Source organism: Camelina sativa, chromosome 9 (assembly GCF_030686135.1).
Source record: "Camelina sativa cultivar CO46 ecotype springtype chromosome 9, ASM3068613v1".
In the NCBI taxonomy this organism is placed as follows: domain Eukaryota; kingdom Viridiplantae; phylum Streptophyta; class Magnoliopsida; order Brassicales; family Brassicaceae; genus Camelina; species Camelina sativa.
In genome coordinates this window covers 37,940,798-37,960,455 of record NC_141888.1, presented here as the reverse complement: position 1 = coordinate 37,960,455, position 19,658 = coordinate 37,940,798, and the positions used below count along the sequence as shown (strand labels likewise).

At 34.3% G+C, this 19,658-nt stretch overlaps 5 protein-coding genes and 1 non-coding gene across 8 annotated transcripts; 3 read left to right on the top strand and 3 right to left on the bottom strand.

Annotated features, from left to right (window-relative positions):
• The first annotated feature begins 758 nt into the window (after positions 1-758).
• Positions 759-842, top strand: TRNAY-GUA (transfer RNA tyrosine (anticodon GUA)). Its single transcript is given in 2 exon segments — positions 759-795; positions 807-842. It is a non-coding gene; the product is annotated as a tRNA-Tyr (tRNA).
• Positions 843-3,717: 2,875 nt separating this feature from the next.
• On the bottom strand, positions 3,718-7,835 carry LOC104713608 (bifunctional dihydrofolate reductase-thymidylate synthase 1-like). The gene is made up of 10 exons (XM_010430774.3): positions 7,031-7,835; positions 6,466-6,820; positions 6,339-6,383; positions 6,161-6,226; positions 5,957-6,009; positions 5,817-5,882; positions 5,600-5,732; positions 5,355-5,478; positions 5,166-5,272; positions 3,718-5,059 (listed from the first exon to the last, which is right to left on the bottom strand). Exons 1-10 carry the CDS (start codon positions 7,456-7,458, stop codon positions 4,985-4,987), a joined length of 1,452 nt encoding a protein of 483 aa, XP_010429076.1. The 5' UTR covers positions 7,459-7,835; the 3' UTR covers positions 3,718-4,984.
• Positions 3,916-4,946, top strand: LOC104713607 (uncharacterized). Its single transcript, XM_010430773.2, has one exon. The coding sequence runs from the start codon at positions 3,916-3,918 to the stop codon at positions 4,732-4,734; it is 819 nt and encodes a 272-aa protein (XP_010429075.1). The 3' UTR covers positions 4,735-4,946.
• Positions 7,836-10,042: 2,207 nt separating the features above from the next.
• On the top strand, positions 10,043-13,762 carry LOC104713603 (phosphatidylinositol/phosphatidylcholine transfer protein SFH3-like). 2 transcript variants are annotated; one of them, XM_010430769.3, is made up of 14 exons: positions 10,043-10,273; positions 10,601-10,663; positions 10,741-11,087; positions 11,170-11,436; positions 11,534-11,611; positions 11,706-11,807; positions 11,897-11,946; positions 12,045-12,144; positions 12,231-12,320; positions 12,424-12,441; positions 12,535-12,646; positions 12,837-13,186; positions 13,280-13,351; positions 13,451-13,762. In XM_010430769.3, the coding sequence occupies exons 2-14, from the start codon at positions 10,618-10,620 to the stop codon at positions 13,463-13,465; spliced, it is 1,647 nt and encodes a 548-aa protein (XP_010429071.2). In that variant the 5' UTR covers positions 10,043-10,273; positions 10,601-10,617; the 3' UTR covers positions 13,466-13,762. The 2 variants fall into 2 exon arrangements, with proteins under 2 accessions (XP_010429071.2, XP_087321507.1); XM_087465381.1 differs by lacking the exon at positions 10,043-10,273 and adding an exon at positions 10,299-10,423.
• On the bottom strand, positions 13,211-15,135 carry LOC104713606 (zeaxanthin epoxidase, chloroplastic). 2 transcript variants are annotated; one of them, XM_087465382.1, is made up of 6 exons: positions 14,627-15,007; positions 14,458-14,522; positions 14,322-14,382; positions 14,011-14,157; positions 13,847-13,922; positions 13,211-13,319 (listed from the first exon to the last, which is right to left on the bottom strand). In XM_087465382.1, the coding sequence occupies exons 1-6, from the start codon at positions 14,892-14,894 to the stop codon at positions 13,259-13,261; spliced, it is 678 nt and encodes a 225-aa protein (XP_087321508.1). In that variant the 5' UTR covers positions 14,895-15,007; the 3' UTR covers positions 13,211-13,258. The 2 variants fall into 2 exon arrangements, with proteins under 2 accessions (XP_087321508.1, XP_010429074.1); XM_010430772.2 differs by lacking the exon at positions 13,211-13,319 and having other exon boundaries at positions 13,697-13,922; positions 14,627-15,135.
• A 75-nt stretch (positions 15,136-15,210) lies between these two features.
• On the bottom strand, positions 15,211-18,839 carry LOC104713602 (phosphatidylinositol/phosphatidylcholine transfer protein SFH8). Its single transcript, XM_010430768.3, has 11 exons — positions 18,423-18,839; positions 17,748-18,163; positions 17,384-17,650; positions 17,219-17,296; positions 17,014-17,115; positions 16,885-16,934; positions 16,693-16,792; positions 16,493-16,591; positions 16,293-16,406; positions 16,068-16,200; positions 15,211-15,908 (listed from the first exon to the last, which is right to left on the bottom strand). The coding sequence occupies exons 1-11, from the start codon at positions 18,454-18,456 to the stop codon at positions 15,367-15,369; spliced, it is 1,935 nt and encodes a 644-aa protein (XP_010429070.1). The 5' UTR covers positions 18,457-18,839; the 3' UTR covers positions 15,211-15,366.
• Between the last annotated feature and the right edge of the window lie 819 nt (positions 18,840-19,658).

Genomic DNA, 19,658 nt, shown 5'->3' with positions numbered 1-19,658 from the left:
CTCTATCATACTATAATATCTATCATACTCTAATATCTATAATATCTAAATCTTTAAAATGATTTTTTCCTTTTAGGCAACACCAAACTTATATTATAATAACTCAAAACTTCAAAAGTAATGATTAATAAACAATATATTTATCATGATGCATGCAACGTCGTAGATGATCAGCTGCTGATAATGCGTTCGCGATCGCAGTCGAACGTCTCACTTCACCTCCCCGGAAACATTTTGGTCGACTTCATGCATTCCTTAGCATCCACTTATGCATTTTCAAACTAGTTAGTTTAGTTTATTCCACGAAGCCACATCTTTCATCTTTGCATATAGTGATATAGTCATATAGAGTATAGTGTATATGTGAGTGGCCTAGTAATCTTCCGAGAAATTCTTACTAAATATATAATGGCATTGTTATACATTAGAAGACTGACCAGATATATTGAAAGGAGTTGCACGCAGAGGCAGAGGAGAACAACAAAGGCAGCGGAAGACCATGACAAATTTCTTTCCTCTTTACGAGCTAAGAGAGAACTCAAAGAACGACAAATGCAGCATTTTGTATGTCAAACTTTTTATGTGAATCCTTGTATTAAAAGAATTCGTAGGTAGAAGATAGAAGTAGACCCTTTATATGGATTTACCTTAACTTAATCCCATGATGGGCTTCACGTACGTCTATAATTAAATTTATCTTAGCGTTGGCCCAAACTTGTGTTACCTTTATATAAGGTTATAATCATTAGATTTGCAAGCCGACCTTAGCTCAGTTGGTAGAGCGGAAGACTGTAGTAGTTGCTGTAATCTTTAGGTCGCTGGTTCGATTCCGGCAGGTCGGATTTTTTTGGAACAAAGTTAAACAAATTTTTTTTTAATTCTTTTAAAAGGAAAGAGTACAGTACAGACTGACAGTACCTTGATAAATAAATAAGTGCAGCTTAATTAGTGACACTGAATCAGCATGCACTCACATGGGAGGGGAGGAAATAAATGTTATAAAATGCATGTAATAGATGTACACTACGAATTTAAACTAATCACCACAATCAACTTGAGAATTAATTATAGTATATTAGGATATACAAAAGCCAGGTATAAATTATGAAACTCAGATTCTGGTTCTTTTATAGATTTGCCACCATGAAAGGGGTCACACTAATTAATGAATAATATGATATTTTGATTTTGGCTATAAGGATACAGTATTTCTTCTTAGAATAACATATAAGAAGAATTTAATCAACTAATTTTATGAGTTAAGGTTTATATTATGTGTACAGTAAAGTGCCATAGTCTTTAAATCTAAGTTCAAATTATTATCAATGATAAAAGAAAACAGTTCACAGATTTTATTATTTTAAAGTCCCACATATACATTTTATGTTAAAGAAGTGTTCTCTTGAGCCCCATGAGGTCCAATGATCATTTCTCTATGTAAAAGGAACCATTATATTAAATTATCAATCAAATAACTTAAAAACGATTTCTGTTGTATTTATAGTTTCTAAAGTATTATATATGTATATTGGCGTGCTATTCCTTTCTAAAAAAACGAGATTTATTTATATTTGTGACAGTGAAAAACTTTTACTTTAATAGTTATGTTTTTTGAAGTGTTTAATCCAGATAAATTAGAGCTTTCAGAGAAAAAATGAATTTGATTTTTAATTTGGTTGATATAGTCTATTAGTATGATATGCGTATCCACCCCACTTAGATAAAAAATCTAAAACTATGACACAAATTAATGTGTACTACTACTGGAATTGAAACTGTAATAAAACCAATTTATATATAGTATAGTGTTAAACCAGAATATAACTTTACAGTTTACACGACTAGAAGTTATACAACAACTATAAATGACCATATCGATCGGTCTTTCACAAACGAGAATATGTGAATAAATGTTAGTTTCAGGTTCAGAAAACTTTTCGTTGACAATAACTCAAATTAAATTAGGATCTCTCGGTTGCTAATATGAAAATAAGTCGTAACTAAACAAATTTTGGATAAGTGTCTAAGAACACGTAGACTATAGATACTTCATAATTTGCATATTGTTTTTGATTGAAGCATCGAATGACACGTTACACTTATGAGCAATTATGAAGATGTCTTTTAAATAAAGAAAAAAAAAAGAAGTGGGGCTTTAATTTTGTTCAAAGTGTATCCAATAACACAATTTGAAATTGAAATGAAACCACATATACATACTTTTTGGTTAGAAAGAGACAAGACATAAAGCAACACATTAACAAAGAGAAGTTGTGGAACTATAAGCCATTTCTCTCAATCTCTTAGTGAAGAAGTAATATGGTTTCTTCTATATATTAAATTATGAATTTAAAATATGGGTGAATTGGAGAAGTAAGCATGTTTTTGGGTGGAAAATAATATTTTAATTTTCGTTAATATGCGATTATAATAGTATACTTTATATCCCACAGACTACAGTACTATAATTTGGTACGATAGACAAACTTTGTAAACTAACTAATCATTCAAGTCCTAAAAACTTTTGCAATAAAGTTTATTTAAATATGGTGAAACGCATTATTTAAAGAGATTAATTCATTGTGATTGAAATCAAGAACATATTAAATGGACATATAAACCTAATGGCGTTCTGCTTTATGACGGGTAAAATAATTACAAATGGATGAAGATAGTGCATGAAGCTATTTTACCAATGAAACTTAATGAGAAATATCCCATAGACATACACAACGTATCTATCGAATTTGCACCTACCTATATAGAAAATTTTGAGTCATAAATTATAATGATCTGTGTTTGTGTATATGTTTTTCGTAATTAAATTATTTAATATTGTTGCCTATAATGTGACCACTTAGAGTTAATATGTATTCCTTTGCTTAATTTAAATGAAACTTTTCATTTAACTTAGAAGTATAAAAATAGTTTGTGTGGCATTGTTTGACAAGTGAGATAGTCTTTTTTTAGCTAACAACCCCTTTAGGAACTGCACACTTTCTAATTTCTATGATCAAATAGTATATATTATAAGAAAGTAAGTATGTTACTTGTTTGATTGGCATACTATAAGACAGTGAACCAAAATTTTGAATCACCTACTAAAACTATAATTAATTAATTATACATTTACTTAATTTTTTTTTTTGTTTCAAACTCATTGTAGCTTCTAACCATCTAGTTTTTGTACGTAAATTACTTTTAATAAGTGAAAGAGCTTCTCCATGCATGTTTTAAACTTGTTCTTTGGATTATTTTAGAGTTTATATGTCAAAATTTATGAATATATTATGAAACAATACATCATTATGGACTGATTGTTTTTTTTACCAGTTTTATGATATAAGTTTTATATTTTATTTTTAAATAAACTTATTAAAATTGTAAATGCGAACAGAAAACGCAAAACAATACCATTTTGAGTTAAGTTCACAAATTTGCGTATAATTTCTTCAACAAAAATATTACTATATTATGAATTTATCTTCAATAACAAATAACGTAAATACAATCTAAGAACCATAACAAGGAAATGGAGTCAAATGGAAGTGTATATGACACAAACAAGACTATGATTTTTATTGGTTTTGCAGTTCAAAGAGATTAATTTACGGGTGAAAATTCATTAGTATTATTTTTCTTTTGCATATAAGAACAAAATAACTTTAATTTAATTGTAAAAAGAAAAAGAAATGGTTCCTTGAAAAAGAAAGCAAATGCACTAATAAGTGACCCTTTATAAATACTCAACATTGTAATGTTACATTTTCTCAAGCTAAAACAAAAAACACACAAGAACAAAGATAGAAAAACAGACTCACTCACTCTCATCTGTTTTCTCTACAACATCTTTGTTCCATCTTCAAAGACGATTTAAACCTGAATTTTCAAAACTCCACACTCCTTTTAACGCCAATGGATTCGCCTAGTACTCAAAAGACTAAACCAAGAAAGATGAAGGTTGTTGTGAAGAAGTGTCGGGCTCAAATACTCTTAGATTTGTTCTACAGGGTGATCGAGATAACTATAGTTATGGTAACTGTAGCCAAGCTTTGTTACCAACTAGTCATCACGTTCGAGGGCTCTGGTCTTGCGGGTTTACTCATCAACCGTCACCTTGCTTTCGTCTTAGGGAATGTGATAGTCATCGCTCTAGTCGCCAAGTGCGGTTTCTTTTTGAATCAAGAACCTGATGCTAGGAGAAACAGCAACGATTTTTACGACGAGTTTGTTCGGGAGAGCTCAAGAGGAGTTAGGAATTTAGAGACACAACTGGTATGCAGAGAAGCAGAGACCGTGGCAAAACAGAGCATTGAAGAAAACAGAGGAAAACAGAGCATCGAAGATAAGAAGAGACAAAGCAGAGCAAAACAGAGCATATCGGAGAAGAGGACGAAACAGAGCAATGAAGATAAGAGAGAGAAGCAGAAGAAGACTGAGAACAGTTCAAAACAGAACACCAGTGAGGAGGAGACAGAGAAGAAGGACATAACTGTGAAAAGACACAAAGAGATCATTGCTCAAAATCAAGAAAGCCCGAGGAAGAGTTACGAAAGGAGTCAGTCCGAGAATCTCGAGGGCTCAAAGAAGATTACATGTGGAAAACTGAAGAGATCGGAGACGGAGAGATCTGCTGATGTACTTGAATCCGACGATGAACTCCGATACAAGATTGAGTCTTTCATTGCGAGACAGAGGAGGAACCAAAAGGATGAAGAGTTTTGTATTATCTAAAAAAATACTAAAAAAAAAAAAGCAAAGAAAAAGAAAGAAAAACTTAAAAGTTTATGCAAAGCATTCACATATGTTTGTGAGTGTTTTTTTGTATATATATACGGGCAAAAATATTTCAAAGCCCGAGCATAACAATGTTGTTTTTTAGCTTTTCTTTGTATAATTTTGTTCATCTTATATAAATTATGAAGTACTATAAAAGCTTTCTGTAATGTTGTTGTTATGATAAGCAATGAGAGTACAAGTAGAGTCACATCCTCAAGAGTTCCAAATCAGAAGCCTCAAAGTTATCGATCTTCTTTTTCTCAGGGTTGATTTTCAAAATCTGTTTTTTTTTTACCATTAAGATAGAAAAAAAATGTGAATTTTGTTTCCTGAAATGAACAAAACAGAGGTAATATATTGAACAAGGTTAGTATAGTACTACTGACCGGGAAAGGTGTTGGGGAGATTTGAAGTTGTATTTGTATAGCCATGACGTGAGCTTTATTAACACGGGCTTGTCCAATCACATGGATGAAATCACCAGCTACAAGGTCTGTCAAAACACAAGAAACATGAGCTAATGGTTCAAGTCTATTAGTCATCAAGACTCAAGATCTAATAAAATGTATACATACCGCAAACATGAGCGATGATGCATGTCAAGAGAGAGTATGCGGCGATGCTGAAAGGAACCCCGAGGCTCGCTTCGGTTGAGTTTTGGTAGATTTGACAGGAAAGCTCACCATTCGCCACATAGAACTGGTAGAAACAACCAAAAAACCATTTTCAGTTTTTATACAAAACTATACTCTTAAATGATATAAAATAGAAATGTAACAAGTTTTAAGATGAGACCAAAACAGATGAAATGTGTGCTAACCTGTGCGACTGTCTCGCAAGGAGATACCGACAACTTGCAATCTAAGGGATTATAAGTTGAAAGCATGATCTTTTGATTTTGGGGATTGTTCTTTATCTTGTTTATAACATCAGAGAGCTGATTGAATTCTTTGCTGGTAAATGTAAAAACCAATCAGCCAAAGTAATCAAAAATATGAAGTTATGAACAATCATCAAAAGAAGAGGATATTACAAACCTAGCATCAGACCTTGTCCAGTGGAGTGGGTGGTCTCCATCTTCTTCTGTGGCATTCAGTCCGACACTGGAACACAAACATCAGTGTGAGTCTGGTTTCACTACTACAACTACTTTCTAAATCCTCAATACTATGCTTGCCTTTCAAGATATTCTTTAGCCTCCTCGCCATCCCATATATTACTACCCTTTTCCTGAAAGAACATTATGGGATATAATATGTTTCACTCTCAGTTCTTTATAAATATTGCAACAAAGAAAACATAATCTTGAACACAAGGAGTTTGAGCATGATCCTTGTCTTTGGTTGTGTAGTTAGCACAGAGGTCTCTCTTTTGGTATCACCTTATGAATGGTTGAACCACTGATGAGTTGTAGGGTTTCCTCAACAACGCCTAGCCAGAACACTTTCTGCAAGACAACGGATTAATAGATAGACGAAATCAATCACTATAATCATCTAAATTAAGTTGGCTTCCTTGATAGAAGTTGTGACTTAAAAGAAGATGATGAGAAGACATGCCTTGGTTGTGAGAAGCGGAAAAGTCTTGCGCAGGTTGAACCGCATCTGTAAATGAACCAAGACAGGAAACCAATGTGTAAGCTCAGTTAAAGGAGAAAGACACTAACAAAGATGAAGCAAAGCTCACCTGACAGCCAAATGTAGAAAGAGTGTTGTTGTCATTCATGTCCCCACTAGATATAATGTTTTGAACAAGATTCAAGTAACCAAACTCCTCATGCCTCTCGAAAACCATCTTAGGCAAGAACGAGTACTGTTTCAAATCTGACCCAGCAACACTTTTCTTTTCACCAGAACCAGGATCTTTTCTTCGGACATAAGTGTTGAAACTATACCGGATTCCATTTTCCAAAATTGGAAATGATGAGTACCACGGATGGTATAGAGAAGTATCCACCCTCGGTGCAAATGCATCGCATGGTACACTTATATCAATTTCGGTTAGGTTGATAGCATCACAGCCGGATGCATTCATATAGTTCCTATAGAGAGAAACCACCAGACAAATCAGCAGAAAGAGCCAAAATCATGACATGTTACTAAACTTCAATAATATAACTTTTAAGGCCCCAAAAGAACTTACCATCAATCACATTCACATCTAGACATCAAACCTTAAATTCTAAAGTCTCAACTGTTACTAGAAAAAGAACAAGAGCCAATAATGTGGAAAGAGGATGATGCAAATTAACCTTAACAACTCGCCGCCTCCTATGACAAAGACCGTCTCAATGGACAAAGAATATGGTGCGGTGGCTAGAAGCTCAAGAGCCGATTCCATGCTACTACACACCAATACATTCTCATCAGTAGCAATGTCGAGACAGGTAGACTTTGTCAGAACAATGTTGAGCCGACCAGGAAGGGGACGATGCTCGAGAGGAGTAGAATCCCATGATTTTCTACCCATAATAGTCGCATTCCTCTTCTTTGGATCTGATGTCCTAGTTGTTACACGTTGAAAAAATTCATATTCGAAAGGTAGATCCCAAGGAAGTTTCATGTCCATACCAAGACCCATGTCTCTAGTCGCTGCTATAACGACTTGGTAACTCCTTCTAGTAATTGAAGAAACTGTGCTTTGGGCATTGTTACACAATGCTTCTTCACCAATAGCCATATGCTGAAACTTCAAAATCCAATGAGAAGATGAAAAGACACCAAACTGGGAAAAATGGAATGAGAAGATGAGATCAAAGATCTAAAAAGATTAATGAACCTTGGATGGATCAAAATCTGGAAATAAACTATAATAGTCAACGCATAGGAAGAAGAAAAACAAATGAATCTGATTTATCTCCCTTAAACAAGAGTACAATATCTTCTAAGCTTGTGTTTTTCTATATATTAGAAACAACTTGAACATTTTTTTTTACCCCAAAAACAAATAACAACTTGAGTAAGAAGAAACATTCTCTCAAGTCTCTCAAGGAATTTCAAATTTTAAATTAATAAACAAAGCCAAAATCCATCTAGAACAAGATTAAAAACTGAATTATCAATGTATAGTGGTTCAAATCTCACTATAAAGTAAATGTAAAAGGTGGTCCAAATATATCATTTTTTAAAAAAAAATTTGCCGGTCTTTAAATATAAAACCAAAATTTTGATTGATGAACTGTAATTTTATGGAGTCACAAGTGGATCCTACTACATGGATTTTCCTTCTTCTATTATTTTATTGTATGTATGACTCTTTTTCCGGTAAAATCCAAAACATCAAACATGAAACATCGAAAGTAATGAGCTTTGTCTCTTTCCTACAAGTAGTAGAGTAGACGGTGCCAGAGAAGTCAATCTCCGCCGCCGTAGGCCGTAGCCATTGGAATCGCCGTATTAGTAGTAAATAATAATGTTTGTTGAGCTATTTGATACTTACATGGGCCTTAACTAGGCCCGAAAATTTTAAAATACTTAAAAAAGCATGAGTCCAAGATAGTCGATCACATTTTAGGCCCAAATTGGTTCAATAACATAAGTATTTAACTTTGATTAGAGTTAGTTGATCTGCTTCTTTTTCTTTATCAAAGTTAACTTTTCTTAATTCTTATAATTTCTTTTCCTCCAACTAAGAAATTTTAGTACAATACTCATTCATGTCTCATAAATTCATAATATAAGATGTTTTCAATTTTTTTTTTTTTTTTTTTAATTTATAAGATATTTACAAACTTTTATACATATTTATAGTGTTGTCTGATATTTTTAACTCTTTTAAAAATTTAAACTTTACAGTCTGTTTTTAATGATTGGTTGAATTATGCTTTTAACTAATTAAAATAATTTCTTAACTGCTGTCAACAGAAATAAAAAAATCTTTATTTTTGCGTTTTTATCTAAAATATTTTTTTGTTTTAAAAATACTAGTATTAGTTTTATAATTAATGTGAATATTATAAAGTCAATTAATGGGAGCTGGAAGCTTGGGCTCAGTCATGATGATGGTCGGTCGGTCCAAATTAACAAGATTTTAAATACAGTTTATTGTTTTTTGCTGGATGAAGTAAATGATATCTGTTTAATGTGATCAGTTTGCTTAATTTATTTGGGGAAAGCGCCATCAGCCATGCCGTTCATAGTTATTATGTTGTCGGAAATTATGAAGAACCAGCTCCTCCTCCTTATGATTATTATCTTTTCTATATAGTTAAGAAGAATCAATACAGCATGATTCTATTTCGTGATCGTATACACTTTTTGTTTTATGTTTTTAATCTCATATACAGATGTATAAAATTATTATTCTTATTAAATTATTGTTAATTGCATCATACAACATATCAACAAACAATCTATTCTTTGTCTAGTTAAAAGAAAAAAAATCCTGAACTTCCAAATCACAGTTTTTTTTTTTCTTTTTTTTTGCCATCAAATTTTTTTGTTTGTTTCTTATTAATTGAAGTGTTGTAGTATTTATAGTTAGATGTTTTTAATAAGGACTACAAGTTAGTTAATTAACTCAAAAATATATATTTTTTTTCAATCTAACATTAATCAAAATAAAACTCCTTGATTGGTTGCCCAAACTGAAAGATAGTTGTTTACAAAAAACGTTTCTGACAAAAATATATGTTGCGAGTAAAACAGACTAATCAGTCAACAGTTTACTTCACTCTATTTTAAAAACAACCATAATCTACCATAAACAAAATTTATTTATAAATAAAATCAGTATACAACAATTTTTTTCTATTTTTTTTCCGCATAACTACAAATTAAAATTCATAAATAATAAGGGTTCAAATGATAACAGCTGTTGGACTGGATAAATCGGTCTATTAATTTGATCGCTTTTTATTTACCATACATCAAATATAGTTCTTAGTGATACAGTGCAAAAAAAATAAAAAGAGAATTGCCGCAGAGCAACTAAATATCGCTTTTACATACAGATAAAGTTGGTACATAATTATTTAGTCCCAATTTTGTACACCCTAACCGCTGTAACCATTCAAACCAGCAGTCCAAACTAATTTTTCTACTCCAACCACCGTGGCCATTCTAACCCAAAAGATTTCAGTTTGCTGACATAAATGGCAAAGCGCTCTTAAAAATACAAAAAGATATCTCACCAGAAAAACGGCAAAGGGGCACGCGCCTTTCTTCTCCCCCCTATAAAAATGATTTTTTTTAAGAAATTTTTTTTTCTCTCTGTTTCTACTCTTGTCTCTTACAAATCACCACAATGTACTCCTCCTCCATTTATACTCATCATAATAATAAAAAAGGTCAAACCTTTTTCAGAAACCCTTTTATTGGATTAAGCTAAAACTCTCTCTCTCTCTCTTGTTAGATTTGGTTCTCGTCAGAGATTTCGCGTGCTAAATCTGGAGCCGTCCTTTATTTGGGGGAGGGTAAAGATTGAGAGAGACTATATACACCTCTCTTTCTCTCTTCTTTCCCCTTTCCTTAGCTTTTTTTTGGAGCCTGAATAGGTAACAAGAACCCATCTTTTTTATATTTTCTTTCTCATTTGTTTCTATCCAACTTCATTCGCTAAATGTTTGATTTTTCCGATTGTTTCCAACCTCCCTGATTATTTTTTTATCATCATCTGTTTCATCTTACAACCAAAACAAAAATATGTGGGTTTGATTTTGTTCTTTTTTCCCATCATGATGTTGTTGTTTTCAGATGATTATAATGCATTGAACCCTGTTTGATCAAATGTCTAAACGAGAGTTCTTCTTTCTTTGATTGATTGTTTCCCAAGGAACAAAAATATTTAAATTAGATTTTGTGTTTGCTTTATGTGACCGCAGAGAAAAGCTTCAAAATCATGACGGATACCATGTCTGCTCATATGGATCGTAATAATAAGCTTGGTAAGGGTTCTATGGAGGAGAGAGATATATCTTTTCAGCGCAAAGGTTCTGAGGTTTTTTTTTTTATGTTTTTGCAGATACTGAGGGTTCAGAGGATGAAAAGAAGACAAAGCTTTGTTCCCTTAAGAAGAAAGCTATCAATGCCTCCAACAAATTCAAACACTCTTTCACCAAGAGAACTCGAAGGAACAGCCGTGTTATGTCTCTCTCCATCGTTGACGACATTGATCTTGAAGAGCTTCAAGCTGTTGACGCTTTCCGTCAGGCTCTTATCTTAGACGAGCTTCTTCCTTCCAAACACGATGACCATCACATGATGCTTAGGTTTCTCAGGGCTAGAAAGTTTGATATCGAGAAAGCTAAGCAAATGTGGTCTGATATGATTCATTGGAGGAAAGAGTTTGGTGTTGACACTATCATGGAGGTGAACAAAATAGATCATTCATCTTCTTTCTTTGTCTTCTGCTTTTTAGTTTAAGTCTGATTCTTTCTTTCTTCTTTCAAAGGACTTTGATTTCAAGGAAATTGATGAAGTCCTCAAGTACTATCCTCAAGGTTACCATGGCGTTGACAAAGACGGAAGGCTTGTTTACATTGAGAGGCTAGGCCAAGTGGATGCCACAAAGCTCATGCAAGTCACTACCATCGATAGGTATGTCAAGTACCATGTGAGGGAGTTTGAGAAGACTTTCAATATCAAATTACCAGCTTGTTCCATTGCTGCCAAGAAGCATATTGATCAGAGCACCACCATCTTGGATGTGCAAGGCGTGGTATGCTCTCTTGCCACGTTTCTTTCGGTTCATAAATCAAAGAAAGAGACAGAATTGAGTGCATGATGATTTTGTTTTTTTATTTTGGTTTCCCTAGGGGTTGAAGAGCTTCAGTAAGGCTGCAAGGGATCTTCTTCAGCGTATCCAGAAGATCGATAGTGATAACTACCCTGAGGTTACTATGATGTTTCATAATGATTTTGACCTAGTTTGTTATCACTATCAACTCAAGACAGTACTGAATTGTTTTGTGTTTATGGATCATATAGACATTGAACCGTATGTTCATTATCAACGCTGGTTCTGGATTCAGGCTTCTGTGGAGCACTGTGAAATCTTTCCTTGACCCAAAGACCACCGCCAAGATTCACGTAAGCTTTTTTTTTTCGTATTGTGCCACTCCAAAGATCCTAATTTTTAAGGTCTATTGTTATGGAAGTTTCATGTCCCTCATGTACAGGTTCTTGGCAACAAATACCAAAGCAAGCTGCTTGAGATTATCGACTCCAAGTAAGAGAGAAACAGAGCTCCACAACTCTGTATTTTAGCCACAAATTCATAATCTAAAGACTATCTATTCTTTTTTCTTTTTTTTTTTGTGTGCATAGTGAACTTCCAGAGTTCTTGGGTGGTAACTGCACTTGCACAGACAAAGGTGGGTGCATGCGTTCAGACAAAGGTCCATGGAACGACCCTGACATCTTCAAGGTATACTTTATAAAGTCATAGAGAATCTTTGAAACCCCGTTAAACGAAACGATGGACTGAGAAGCTGAATCTTAAACTATATACAGATGGTTCAGAACGGAGGAGGTAAGTGCCCAAGGAAGACATTGGCTAACATTGAAGAGAAGACAATCTCAGTGGACGAGAACACAACAATGGTAAACAAAAACTCAATAAGTATATTGATCTTTGTAATTCAAAATCATAGATAAAAAAACTAACCTTTCTCTTTTTTTTTTTTGTTTGCTTGAAACATTGAAGAAATGTGATTCCGTTGAGGTGAGTTTTGTTTCTCTCATTGTCTAAAAAGATTACATCTTTAGCTCTCTAAATTTTGTAGTGTTGAACTGATTTAAAAAATCCTATTTGCAGAAGAACAAATTGGATGTAGAGAACGCGAAATTATTACCAATTGTTGAGAAAGCTGTAAATGCTACTACTTGGCCTGCAAATCTCCACAAGTCAAACTTTCCTGAACCTGAAGGTACACTACACAAAAACATTGATTCTAAATTAAACATTTGTTTTGGTACTATACCATTTATTCGTGTTTTCATGTTTTGAAAACATGATTCTGTTATATTTTGAAAAGTGTTTCCGTTATTTTACTATACCGCTACACTCTTCAACTAAACATACCACTACTTTACCTATATCTGTTTTCGCTTTCGAAGATATATACTCTGCCGTGAAGCCATCGCAGAGGAGGGGAGGAGAAGGATATTTGTTCGGCGGGGTGATGTCTCTGATGATGGGGTTAATGACAGTGGTGAGGCTAACGAAGAACATGCCAAGGAAGCTCACTGAGGCAGCCATTTACGGCGGTAACGGGGAGAAAACAGAGACTACAATGATGTCAAGCCAAGAGTATATGTCGATGGTGAAGAGAATGGCTGAGCTGGAGGAGAAATGCAGGTCTTTGGACAACCAGCCTGCGTCTTTCTCGCCTGAGAAAGAACAGATCCTCACCGCCGCTCTCAGCCGCGTCGACGAGCTTGAGGTTCAGTTGGCTCAGACCAAAAAGGTACGGTTCAAGAGCCTCCATAACTAGCTTTATCATACCTCAAAATTCTTTTAACATAAATAACTTAAGAGATCATTTGGTTAAATATATCAGACACTGGACGAAGCCATGGCTACGCAGCATGAGATAATGGCTTATATCGAGAAGAAGAAAAAGAAGAAGAAGGTAACAAAACAAACTACACATTTAAAACATACTCTTCGTCAAAGACTATTCAAATTTGAGATTACTTATATTTATACTTTTCTTTGGTTTTGTTTTCAGTTCTTTGGATTCTGAAAGACTTGATGATGCCTCAAGACTTTTGAAGAAACCTGGAAATATATAAATCCATATTTATTATATATATATACAAATATAAATATATCCGTGAAGAGTATATAAAGATGATAAAAAAAAATGTGGAGATATGCTTTCTGTAAATGTTTTGTTGTTTTGTCTCTTGGAAAAATCTGAAAGCTTATGTTTTTACCACTCATCATTCTTTCACACCTAATTGTAACTACTAAAAAACAAAAATATCTATGTTATAAAAAAAGTACACAATTATTATATATAAAGTTATTGTTCATATTATATATACCCACAAATCAACAATGTTGTAAACCAACTTAGGAATTGCAAACCAAACAAGAAGCAATTTTCAGGTTTTGTGTTTACTCTGAGGTTGGTTTCTCGGTGGATACTTCACTATCTTGGAGTTTGAAAACACGGAAAATCGCAAGATTTGTGTCACCTACAAACACAGAAAGAGTTAATCTCATTGATGGGATCCATCACATAGAGATGAAAAAATGTATAAGAAAAGATTGGTTGATTGTTACCAAAGGTGATTCGGGTTCCGGGAAAAGCAGGAGCAGCAACACCAGGAATCAGACGTTTGTCTTCTATGAATGTACCGTTGGTGCTGTTCATATCTGTCACAAGAAGGTTGTCTTCATTTGTATTGATTGTCGCATGCACTCCTGACACTGCGTTTGAATAATACTAGGAGTGTTTAGTTAACAGAATGGACCCATCCAAAACCAAGCAATAAACAATATCTTAAAACCAAACTTAGTCCTAAACTGAAACCAAAGCTGATTCATATCAAATCTGTATATCACTTTGTTTACAAACAAGAACAGAGAAGTACCGGTTGCCACAGGAATCACAACGTCAGCTTTTTCCGGTAGACGACCAATGGTAACTTGGCCCTGCTCAAAACCCATTATAATGATCAGCTCTTGAAAAAAAGATATAGCTAATGGGTCTGTTTGTTATTTTCTTACAGAGGAGATCTCAAAAGGAGCAGGCATTGCTACTTTGAAACCAATGTGTCTTGTGTCTCCATCCCCTATTAAGTTTTCAGAACAAACGACTTTAAAGACTCAAAGAAAAAGATTTAAGAGAAAGCTCAGTTATACTAATAACACTAAAGAAACAAAAGAAGCTTCTGACCTACTGGTTGGAGAAGCCACCGTTCTCCTCCTGCAACAGGAGTTGGGGATGGATTCTCATCCGAGGAAGCGCGTGTTGTTCTCACCACCAGCGTGTGGCTTCTCGGTTTCTTTGCAGTGAAACTAACATTACTGATCTGCTTGATCTCTTTCAAGCAATTCACTGAAACAGCTCCAGTTAGATTCCTCTTCTTACTGTTTCCATTTAAACAGAACAGTGATGATGTAAACTTAACTCGAGAGCACAATTGGGATATTGTTATCTCCATTTTTTCTTCATACAAAAAGTATTGTGAAATTGATTGATCCTTAGAACAACAAAAATATCAAGTAAAGAACAAAAAGAAAAAAGAAGCAGCTTTAAGAGAAGCGTTAAGAGATTATCACACTATATGGATATGTGGTCACAATATCATGTATCTGGATTCTGGATAAAAAAAAATAAAAAATCCTGATTAATAAGTTCGATACTTTATATGATTTTGATTAACAAGTCTACGGTTACAGATTTTAACTCTTTTAAGGAGTAAGGACTATAAAAATAGATAAAACATTCATAATTATAATGCGTGGCTCATAATCACAGAAGGAAACAGAGCTCTCGTATTAGCAGCTTTTTAACATCAGAATCAGATAGAAGAGTTTATTTGTTTTGTTTTTTAACCTTAAAGAAGAACATCAAATTAAGAACGTGGTGTGAAGAAGAAGAGAGAGATTGTGATATTCCTGCATGGTGCTTAATTAAAAGCAAAAGAGATGTTTCTTCTTCTTCTTCTTCATCTTTTGGAATTGAGCTTCTTCTTGGCGATCAATGTAAGCAAGTAACTCTTCTTGTCTCATCAAAGCTTCGTAAAGTGCCTTTTTAGTAGCTATGAGCTCTGCTTCTAGTGCGTCTACTCTGCACACTGCTGCGTTCAACAGTTCTTCTTTCTCGTATGGCATCTCATTCGGCTTTGATTGGAGAGTTCCGATTTTACCTTCAAGCTCCGTCAGTTTCTTAGTCACAGAGTTCAGGAGATCAGTTTCCGTGAGGTCTGGTACAGGAGAAGGAGGACGAGACTCCTCTTGTACTCTTTCACCATTAGTACTACCAAGTTCTATTGCGTTTACTTGGGTTCCTGGTGGTGAAGTAGTAGTAGTAGTCGCTGGAAGAGTCTTGGTCACACGGTAAGATACTGTGCGGAAGAAAGTGAAAACCGCCATCAAGATTGCCGTGAACATGACTATACCTCTAGCTCGAATGCCTTCAGGATCGTTTGGAACGGTGGGAGACATTAAAGCCCCTGAAGGAAACAGATTGATAGAATTAGGATCGTCACACAACGAAAACGAAAAAAAAAAAAGTTTTGTTTTTATAACCCTAATAAGAAAAGAAATTGAAACCCAATATTATATCAAACCCTAATAAAAATCGGAGCCTACTTGTGCATAAAGTAACTAACCTTTTGAGGCCACTCTTTGGACAGCGGGTTTCACCTTCCAGGTTGCATCGACAGCTTTGTCAACCATTGGTACATACTCATCATACCCCGGAAAACTACCACCAGCCAAGCTTGTTTCACCAGCTATCTTTGCCTGCAAAAGTCTCAAGAGAGCAAAGCCGATAAACATCTCTGCACAGTTCAGAATCTGAAATGTAACTAGACGATGGAAAAACACAAGTTTACCTCTTCACGAACAGGTGTCAAGCGGAGATGAGAGAAACTCTTAATAGCCTTAGGAGACCCGATATCTTCAGCGTCAGATCCTGACTCTGCAGTTGAAGTGTCACTTCCCTTTATCTGTGTTTATGACACAGCCAGAGGTTTAGGCACAATATGGTAAGTTACAAGTCATTGACTAGTTATGGGATTTAATAACTACATACCCATGGATATGACGGTTTTGCGTAAGCAATGACTTTCCCCTCGCTGTTCAAAACTTTCACCACCTGCCTCGCTCGATGTGCTCCCCCATGAAGAACCATCTGAAATAATGTGAAGATAACCACATGTCTCAAATTCCAACTACTTGGTATGAGTATTTATACAAAAATCCTAAGAAAAAGAGATGAGTCTATTAAATGACCTTAACAATTTCAGGGTTTTTCCAAGGTCCCTTATCAGAAAGCATGCAACCACCTTGATCTGCGCAAGTACATGCACCTCCCAAGAACTCAGGCAACTCACTGTAAAAATGTGCAGACCAATTTATACATAAGCAAACGAACAATGCAGCTTTTGGTATAACAGACCAAACAGGAAAAAAAGGATCACATACTTGACATCAATGACTTCAAGCAATTTGGGTAGATACTTGTATCCAAGGACCTACACAACAATAGAATAGTCCATATAAATAAATTTTTTTTTCAAAGAGATATAACCAGAGAACTTAAATATCTCATACATGAATTTTAGCAGATGTTTTTGGGTCTAGAAAGCTCTTCACAGTGTTCCAGAGAAGCCTAAATCCAGGCCCTGCATTGATAATAAACATTTGGTGTAGAGTCTGCACGAAATAGCACAAAGCCAAGATTAGCATTTGATACCTGATGTCCCAGACACACAGAGGAGATCAACTAGTATAAGTAGAAGCTCCAACTAACTAATACCTCAGGATAGTTGTCCCCATCGATCTTCTGCAACCGTGTGATAAGCTCTCGAGCAGACTTGGTAAAGTTTTTCAATCCCTGAATACAAAAATTATATACAAGTACATGAGAAGAACTCATTCCACAACACCCTGGAATAGAAGAATCATAGAAAATAGTACTTACCACTCCCTGAACATCTAGAATAGTTGTACTTGAATCAATATGCCTCTTAGCAGCAATAGTACATGAAGGAAACTTGATCATAAAGCACCTCTCAAACTCCTTTACATGATATCTTACATAACGATCCATGCTTGTAACTTGCATGAGTCTGTTAGGATCAACTTTCCCTAGTCTTTCAATGTAAATAGGTCTGCCTTCTTTGTCAACACCGTGATAACCGTGTGGGTAATGTCTCAAAACTTCATTAATCTCTTCGAAATCAAAATCCTATAATAGAGACAAACAAAACGTTTAAAAAAACAAAAACAAGGGTCTCAACAGTAAGAAACAATATCTTAGTGTTCAAAAAGCTTTAACAACAAACCTGAAGAATAGTGTCAGTACCAAACTCTTTCCTCCACTGAATCATATCAGCCCACATCTGCTTTGCTTTCTCAACATCGAATTTTCTAGCTTTCAAGAACCTCAACATCATGTGATAGTCGTCGTGTCTATCCGGAAGCAACTCGTCCATTAACAACGCTTGTCGGAACGCATCAACAGCTTGAAGCTCCTCGACATCTCTCACATCCTCAATGGAGACAGAACTCACTCGACCATCACTCTTTCTTCTTCCGCTCTTCTTCTTAAGAGAATGCTTGAACTTGGTAGATGCATTGATGGCTTTCTTTTTCAAAGAACCAATCCTAGTTCTCCTCTCATCCTCAGAATTCTCAAAATCTGACTTTCTTTCTTTTTTCTCATCACTGCTCAAGAATCCTTCAAAACCTGTAGTGAAAGCTGTTTTTGGATTTGAGATTTGAGTGAGACCCCATAAGATCATCTACTGTAACTATTGAATCTAAAGCAATTATGTTAATTTTAAGCTCAAGAACCTAAACTAAACAAACGAAAAATACACAATTTTTTTCATTCTCATTATTATATAAAGACATCAAAGTTCATTCATGCTAAAGTAAACCCTAGAAAAAAAACTAACCCAGAACACACAAAATTAATAGAGAAAGAATTTTAAAAAAACAAAGATCAGATCTCTTACATGGTCTGGCAAATCGATCAAGTGGACCTGACATGCTCTTCGACTAAAAAAAAAGATTCGAGTGATTCTTTTGATCTTTCCCCCAAAATCTTTCGAGAAGGATGGCTGATCCACGAATCAAATGCACCAGCAAAAGAAAAAGAAAAAAAAAAAAAAAAAAAAAACCCTTTTTTCCCTGAGAATCTATCTATTTCTCACAATTACAAGAAACCCAGAAAAATCGCAAATTGAAGGAGAGAGAGGAAAAAAAAAAAAAAGAAACAAATTGAGAGAGAGAGAAAAGTGGAGTTGAATTCGGACCGAACACTATGGTACTTTTCTCAGCTTCTTCTTCTTACCTAAAATGCCTCGTATTATTATACTACTATTGTTTTGGTATATAGAAGAAGAAGTTTGTATTTAATTTTAATCCCCTCTAATGATACCCCAACTGTTACATTCCTTTTTATTTGTGAGCCCTACACTTTTTGTCTTCCAATCAAACCCCAAAACTGACGGTGGTCTTTTGTGCCATGATTTTAATTTTTTTTGAAACTAAATTAAATCTTGGATGGATATTTCCAAATAATATCCATCGAACTGAGTTTAAATTTTTAAATTTTGTATGAAATGTTGATTTAATAATGTGATATATTGCATTTGCAAAAAAAAAATTGAGATTAAAGTTTAAGCATTAACAAAATATTCATAATCCAAAAAAAATCGAATTGAAGAATCTGAACCCAAACCAAACTGGAATATCTACAATACCATTTCATTATACATAGATTTGATATAATTCAGTTATCCAACATTAAAATATATACCCGAAAATATCAACTATTTTAAATCAAAATAACTATAATACTTAAAATATTCTAAATGTTTTTAATTATGTTTGTCAAAAGTCAAAACCAAATCGAATTTTTTAATATTTTCAAAATTGAGTACCTAAAACCGAGTTAATCTCGTATAGAATCGAGCGAAAATATTAAAATAGTTGATTGGATCCTAGACATTTTTATCGGAAATACTCAAAAACTAACCCAAATAATACCCAAAACCAAATCAAATACCTGGAAAACCCGAGCAAGTAAAATCTGTCACCAAAAGTAATTTTAGATTAAATATGCAAAAGTAGCATAATGTTGGGGTGTATTTGGATTAATATTAAAAAAATAATTAAATGGAGAAGAAAAAATTTAAAATGCATAGGTAATTGCTCTAGTCATCATCAACCGAGGAAGATCCTACGGT

What these genes read in the sequence shown, in the direction of transcription:
- LOC104713608 (XM_010430774.3), bottom strand. Translation starts at nt 7,458, where the DNA reads ATGGCTATTGGTGAAGAAGCATTGTGTAACAATGCCCAAAGCACAGTT. An exon ending in TTTCTACATTTGGCTGTCAG is followed by an intron (nt 6,384 to 6,465) that starts GTGAGCTTTGCT and finishes GTTCATTTACAG; the next exon opens with ATGCGGTTCAACCTGCGCAA. An exon ending in GTGGTTCAACCATTCATAAG is followed by an intron (nt 6,010 to 6,160) that starts GTGATACCAAAA and finishes ATGTTCTTTCAG; the next exon opens with GAAAAGGGTAGTAATATATG.
- LOC104713606 (XM_087465382.1), bottom strand. Translation starts at nt 14,894, where the DNA reads ATGGAGATAACAATATCCCAATTGTGCTCTCGAGTTAAGTTTACATCA. An exon ending in TGTGATTCCTGTGGCAACCG is followed by an intron (nt 14,158 to 14,321) that starts GTACTTCTCTGT and finishes ATTCAAACGCAG; the next exon opens with TGTCAGGAGTGCATGCGACA. An exon ending in ACCGAGAAACCAACCTCAGA is followed by an intron (nt 13,320 to 13,846) that starts GTAAACACAAAA and finishes TCTCGATATAAG; the next exon opens with CCATTATCTCATGCTGCGTA.
- LOC104713603 (XM_010430769.3), top strand. Translation starts at nt 10,618, where the DNA reads ATGACGGATACCATGTCTGCTCATATGGATCGTAATAATAAGCTTG. An exon ending in AAACTTTCCTGAACCTGAAG is followed by an intron (nt 12,647 to 12,836) that starts GTACACTACACA and finishes TCGCTTTCGAAG; the next exon opens with ATATATACTCTGCCGTGAAG. An exon ending in AGTTGGCTCAGACCAAAAAG is followed by an intron (nt 13,187 to 13,279) that starts GTACGGTTCAAG and finishes TAAATATATCAG; the next exon opens with ACACTGGACGAAGCCATGGC.
- LOC104713602 (XM_010430768.3), bottom strand. Translation starts at nt 18,456, where the DNA reads ATGTCAGGTCCACTTGATCGATTTGCCAGACCAT. An exon ending in GTACTGACACTATTCTTCAG is followed by an intron (nt 17,651 to 17,747) that starts GTTTGTTGTTAA and finishes TCTCTATTATAG; the next exon opens with GATTTTGATTTCGAAGAGAT. An exon ending in ATGGGGACAACTATCCTGAG is followed by an intron (nt 17,116 to 17,218) that starts GTATTAGTTAGT and finishes TATTTCGTGCAG; the next exon opens with ACTCTACACCAAATGTTTAT.
- LOC104713607 (XM_010430773.2), top strand. Translation starts at nt 3,916, where the DNA reads ATGGATTCGCCTAGTACTCAAAAGACTAAACCAAGAAAGATGAAGGTT.